Below are 6,374 nucleotides of genomic sequence, written 5' to 3' on the forward strand. Positions count from 1 at the left end.
AATAGATCAGTCCTCAACACGGGAAGTACTAGCGGCCTTCCATTTATGCTAACGGAACTCTGGTTTTGGTAGGAAGGGGCATTGAAAGCCTTCCTCTGTGTTCCCAGGGAGACTTCAAGAAAGGGAACCTGGACTTATGGTCAGTTCAGGAAAGCTAATTAGCAGGGGTGCAAATGCAGTCAGCCATGACACCAGCAGTTCCTCCTCTGAACATTCTACTGTACCCTGGAGACCTCTTGGAATTCCAAGTGATGTCACCAGTGTTGTAGCAACACCAACTGCCCTTAGGGCATTCCTTCAGTGCCTATCAGGGCCACCATTAGCCATGTTGTCAAGACTGAGGAGTCTGTTTGGGAGAGAGAGTGGAAGACGACCAGAGACCAGAGAGAGGCAAAAGGAAGTTACCCTTCAGGGTCAGAGAAAAACACGAACAAAGAAATGGCTCTGGCGAAGGCAGAGTGAGTCCTGGCCAGGGGATATGGAGCTTGTGGTGGAGGTGGGCTTGACCTGGGCCTTTAAGTGATGGGACATCGGGGCTGATGCCTCTGAGAAACAAATGGACTTCCCTGCTGATCGTAACTCACGAAAGCCAAGGATTTCCAGAACATTAGTTAGTTCATCTCCTAAGCCAGAGACAGAACTGACCAAGGCTGTTGTTCTGGGAGCACCACTTCGCTTTGCCATTTACTGTGGACTGAAGCTGTAAGGTGATGGCAGAAGGAGACCATCCGGACGAAGGGAAGGATTAATATGTTCCCATCTTAGGGCACACATCACTGCTCCTCACCCTCAGTAGCTCCCTTTAGGTTCAGTCGCTGTCTGACACTAGTCACACAGAGAGATAAGTGCTTCTGACCAAGACCTTGTGTCCACAGACTGTACAGCAGAACTCCTCTGACCACCTCTCCCTGACCGTGGCATCCTTAGGGTTCTGAATCAGCAGTTGATGGTGGCAGGCAGTTCCCTAGCGTAGCCAAACAACCGTCAGAGGCATGGGATCAGGGCAGAGATAGCCTGCTTCCTGTCAGCTTCAGGTTCTGGGCTGTCAGTGGGGTGACTTGGTGAGTCTGCTGGCCATGTTGTGCTCTGTGTGACTCTTCAATCCACAGCCATGGGCCTGGAGCAGCCAGGAAGAACATCTGGGCTCCTCACAACAGGCAGGCTTCAGGGCTCTGGACCATGCTGCATCCTGTGCTGCTGTGAATAAGCCTGAAGAGGTGATTGCTGTCTCCTCCTGAAGCCTGTGCAGGGAGGCAAAGGAAACTCCAGGCTGCTTATGTAGCCACATGTCTAGAGTGATGGGCGAGCTGAGATCCATAGAGGGAGAATGTCTCAACCAGGCCCAAAAGATTATTGCTGTCAATGGCTTCCACACATCATCTCTCTGTTTGGGCCTCAGGGTGGTCTGTCCTTCCTCTATGCCTTGTTGCTATGCAATTTCACTTGTGTTCTATTGTCCCACAGATACTGCTGCAGAGCCATTGTCCCACCCAACGCTCCCCACAAAGACACCAGTGGAGGAGAAAATGGAGAGGCTGACCACGGAGCTGCAGCTGATGACCAGACAAAGAAATGAGCTGCGAGAACGCCTCACCTTCATCACAGAAGGCACCGTGGACAATAGGTATCCATCGGTTCAGACTTCATGGGAGTGCCTGCAGTATCACCCTCTCCTGATTTCTTTTAGGGTCGTGGGTTTCATAGTGAAATCTGACCTAAGCTCATGGGAGTTCATGGGCTCTGAACCAACAGTTAGGGAGCCTGCATGGGACTGACATAGGCCACCCTCTGCATGTGTGTGACAATTGTGTAGCTTGGTCACTTTGTAAAGCTCCTAAGAGTGAGATCAGGACCCGTCCCTGGAGTTTGGCTGACATTTGTGAACCTGTTCCGATGCTGGATGACCTTGCCTAGCCTTGAAGTAAGGCAAGGAGCTCTGCCCTGCCTCAACATGCTGTGCTCAGGCCTATGGGAGGTCTCCCCTTCTGAGAGGAGACAGGAGGAGGAGTGGAAGGAGAGGGGTTAGATGGGAAAGGGGGCAATGAGGAGGGAAAACTGCATATGTTATGTAAAATAGATAAAAATGCTGTTTAAATTAAAGGAAAATAACTAAATTCTGGTAACGAAAAAGTCTTGGTTTTTCAGAGCTTGCAAATCCAGAGGGACTCTGTGCTGAAGCTCCCATCCAAAATTATTCTCAGAGGAGAGGCAGACAAGAAGCTTTGGAGGGAGTGTTCTCCCTTCTCTAAATGAAAACCAGAGCGTGTGGTCTTAGTCATACAGCTCAGGGACTGAAGCAGTAATTTGTATTGGCCAGTGTGCATTTAGAAAGGACTTGACAGGTGGTGGCTTGTGGGAGATACTAACTGCTGGTAGTGTATGGTGAGACTTTGAACTGGACTGGCAGAATATTGCGTGCTCAAAGACTCTGGTGGCAGCTGGAGGAGCCTTGGTCCATCTAAGCTGTAACTGGGAATTCTAGGGCACATTCCACTTCCTCTCTAATTTTCGTCATTTTACTCTTAGACAATTCTGTTCTGTGCACTTATTTACCAGCCACGTTAGGGCAGTCATCTGTTCTATGTCTCATCTGCTCCCTTTCTCTCTCTCTGTCTCTCTGTCTCTGTCTCTGTCTCTCTCTCTCTCTCTTTGTGTATGTGTGCACGCATGTGTCTGTGTGCGTCTGTGTGCCTGTGTGCGCATACTGCACATATTTGAACATGTTTGTCCCTGTAGATACTGGGAGCGAGGCATCTGTGGTACGGCCTAAGGATTTTCCAGTCCCACATTCCAGGTGATGCCACTTTAGGTCACACAACTCTTGTCCTATGTTCTCACCTTGGTATCACCTAGGAATCCCTTGGGGGAGTTTTACCATTGTCGTGCTCTTGTGTCTAAAACTCACAATTACGTGCTCTAAGTGTTCAGCAGTTTTAACCCAGGATATAGACTCGCTGTTGTGAAATGGGAGAAAGGTCACTACACTATGTGGTGTGTCAAGACCCATGTCACAGACTCCTGGTAACATAGAGAGCGACACTGAACTTCTAGGCCTACTGAGTGAGAACATGCACCCAGGGGACCCTCCATCTGCACCTGAGTCTCAGCTGTCCTGGGGCAAGGATACCAACTGAAAAGTAATTTGTGGTCCCAGGCCACATGAGGCCAAATGTGGCATCCACAGGACTATGGAGAACCAGGGATCAACTAGAGTTCCCATGATACTCGAGGACAGTGTCCATGGGGTTTTTCCTTCTGTTTTTAGGCCTTACCACAAGCCGAACTCATTCTATGAGAAACTGAAGTCGGAACATGATGAGGTCATGTTGAAACTGAAGAGATTGGAGGAGGAGAACACCATGGCCTCACAGAAGTTCAGTGAGCTGACCGAGGAGACGGTCTTCTATCGGTAAGTGCCCGTGTTGTCGTGGAAACAAAGGTTGTATAATGGATTTCTCTGACTTTCTTTTTCTCTGCATGGAGAGTCCCCAACTGTGGTTCCAGCCTTTCTGCTTCCTAGTCAGCAGCTCTTAGACTTGTGTCTCTTAGACTCAGTTTTTCTAAGTGTGAAAGAGACAGTTACCCCTGCCACCTTGTCCTAGAGCCTCTAGGTAGAAAAGGGATTTGCAGTGTGAGAGGAACGTCAGGCAGTCTTGGACATCTGGAACTCAGGACCAGGCTTTACAGATATGGTCGCTGTGGAACCTGTAGGTAGAACATACTCACCTGGGGTCGCCTGTCTTCCCTTGGAGGGGATTTGCCCACCACTTGCTGATGTTTCTCCATTACCATAGACAGTGAAGGACAGCTGCTGGCCTCCTCTTCCTATTGAATGGACATGGATCCTTTTTACTGTTGTGGGTTTCCATAGTAGTTTGATAATTTCCTGTATGAATTGTGCTCTCCTCTGGGCTTTCGGAGTTCAGCTGTCATGGCTGTATCAGATTCCAGACTAAGTCTTTTAGGAAGCATAAGACCTTTTGGGGTGCTTATTCCTGGAGTCAGGGGTGGCAGGAGCAGTCTGGCAGGGCCTGAGTATGCAGAGTGTTTCTCCAGTGGTCTGCAGAGCCGGCTCCTGATGCAAAAGACTCAGCTGGAGAAGAAGGTGGACATGCTGAGGCAGGAGAAAAGGAAGCTGTTGGAGGATTGGAATCTGCTGAAGCCCCTCTTGGAGGAGTGGAAAGTGATCTGTAAGGACAAAGAAGACACCAGTGACCTCAACTCCCAGCACCAGCAGGTACTGGCAGGCAAGGCGGTCAGGCTGAGGTCTACAGCCATTTGCCCATTGACCTCCTCTCTGCCCATCCCCCGTGAGTGCTTTTACACATCACCTGATTCTATTACACTCCCATCCAGCCACAAAACTAAGGCTCTCAGGGTGATCATTTCAGTGTCCGTGTACAAGTATTTCTGTTTTTCTGGTCAGTCTCTAGCTTGGATCATGGTTTCTTAATTTCCCAAATGTGTTTGTTTTCCTGACTGGCTGACCAGCAAGCTACTTGGGTCCTTTATATGCACTTAGATTTGTATGACAGTCTCTGGCCCTCCACTAAGAACACAATCTTCTAATAAACAGGATCTCAAGAGAGTGGAGCAAAGACTTCAGTTCCTGCTGAAGCAGAAGGAGGTGTTCACCCCGAAAAGGACATGGCAGAAAAGCTGCAGCATCACTTTGAGGACTCCCAGATGAGGTAGGAGAACAGAGTGGGAGGAGAAGGTAGAGCCAAGTGGGTCCCCTGTGCCTGGAAGCTCTGTCATTTGTGGACCCCTGCTCACCTCAGTGTCTCCCTGCAAGAAACAAGGAACAAAGACTTCAGAGAATTCTGCTGGTACCATCAATAAGATCTTTTTAGTAAATATTCCATTCGACATACAGTGAGTATGTAGAATTGAGTCTTCCTTCCTCCTTCAGAACTCTGTAGCTTTGTTCCCAGTAGGCTTTCCTAAAATTGACAGAGAGCTTCCTGCTTCAGCTTTCCGACATAGGGGATTACAAGGTTTGCACCATGAGGCCTGATTGTAAATGCATTTTTATTAGGAAAATATCATGTAGATAGAGATTCTCACCGCTGAACAATTCTTTCTACAACATTTGCCCAGTTCCTGTGTAAAGTGTTCTATGGAGAGAAAAGGTTAAGGACATTCCAGAATGAACACTGGCAGATGTCTCAGCTGCAGGGAAGATCAGAACCTTCTCTGAGATGTGCTATAACAGACTCCCAAAGAGAGCCAGGATGCAGATTCCCAGCTCTAGTCCTGAGGAAATCATAAATTCTGAGTGCCTCCAGAAGCTGGATGAGTCAGTATTCTCGGGCACAGATCTCGGGAAACAATCCTCTAGCAAGACAGGCTCTACTGTACATGCCTCCTGGGCATGAGGACTGAGCTAGGCTCATGATTTTGTTCAGGTACCCAGGCTGCAAATCTCTTTTATGTCTATCTACAAAATGATGCGATCAGTCCATAACTCATGAATACCATTTCTATTGCTCATGTGGTGTTGACTATGTTATTAAGGAATTGTAGATACGGATAACTATATATATAAGAAGGCCCTAACCTTTCTAGTAGAATGGACAACATGCAGTGCTTATTTTAAGTTATGACTTGTGTTGAGGACTAAGAAAAGTTTTAGCCCCAGCTACACTGGGAAACTAATTACTTGCAGCCAGCAACACTGACATCAGTCAAAAGATGAATGTTGACTGTCAGACACAGCTGAGGAGCAGGGATGGAGCTCCTTGACATCCAACATAGAAGCTCCCCACATGGCCTGTGTCTTAACTGCTTTCTTTTCCCAGGTCCAAAAGTCTTCAAACTGATCTGGAACCGGCCCCAGCACAGGATGAGAGTCACCTGCAGAAGGAGATGCTAGAGCAAGAGCCACCTGCTGAGCCCCATCCCCAGCAACTACTGCATTCTGGGGATGCATGTTCTTCATCAAGTTTGGTTTCCTGTTTGTAATAGGCCGTGATTATTACTAGCCAGTGGCCCAGCATGGCTGCTTCTGGGTCTTGATCCTTTTTCATCCTTGATAACACTCCTTAAGAGAACTGAAGACAACAAAGGAAGCCACAGAGACCTTGTACTCATGACATTATTCACATCAGGATAAACGCCTCCAGACAAAAAGACACCCATGGTCGTCATGAACTCACCCAGTGAGGGATACACCAACTGACCTCCAGGTGACCATTCCCAATGTGATCCATGTGTCTGTGGACTCAGTTCTTGTGAAGAAAAGAAAGCATCAAAATAGGTTAAGGAGCAGAAAATCTTAGAGAAAAAATTTCTCAAAAGTCAACATTTAGGAGCAAATGGGTTCAGCCTTAGAGAGAACATGACATGTAAAGTCCCTAAGAATAATGACTATA

General features: G+C 47.9%; 1 protein-coding gene across 1 annotated transcript; it reads left to right on the forward strand.

Annotated features, from left to right (window-relative positions):
- The first annotated feature begins 263 nt into the window (after positions 1–263).
- Positions 264–5,937, forward strand: LOC146891648 (disks large homolog 5-like). The gene is made up of 6 exons (XM_087896800.1): positions 264–458; positions 1,465–1,624; positions 3,266–3,409; positions 4,057–4,237; positions 4,577–4,691; positions 5,802–5,937. The coding sequence occupies exons 1-5, from the start codon at positions 326–328 to the stop codon at positions 4,688–4,690; spliced, it is 732 nt and encodes a 243-aa protein (XP_087752926.1). The 5' UTR covers positions 264–325; the 3' UTR covers position 4,691; positions 5,802–5,937.
- The last annotated feature ends 437 nt before the right edge of the window (positions 5,938–6,374 follow it).

Source organism: Myodes glareolus, chromosome 15 (genome assembly GCF_982192425.1).
Source record: "Myodes glareolus chromosome 15, mMyoGla1.1, whole genome shotgun sequence".
NCBI classification, from domain to species: domain Eukaryota; kingdom Metazoa; phylum Chordata; class Mammalia; order Rodentia; family Cricetidae; genus Myodes; species Myodes glareolus.

Excerpts from the sequence above, each read along its gene's own strand:
- LOC146891648 (XM_087896800.1), top strand. The coding sequence starts at position 326 with ATGTTGTCAAGACTGAGGAGTCTGTTTGGGAGAGAGAGTGGAAGACGA. Across the intron at positions 3,410-4,056 it reads GAGGAGACGGTCTTCTATCG|TGGTCTGCAGAGCCGGCTCC; the intron begins GTAAGTGCCCGT and ends GTGTTTCTCCAG. Across the intron at positions 4,238-4,576 it reads TCAACTCCCAGCACCAGCAG|GATCTCAAGAGAGTGGAGCA; the intron begins GTACTGGCAGGC and ends TCTAATAAACAG.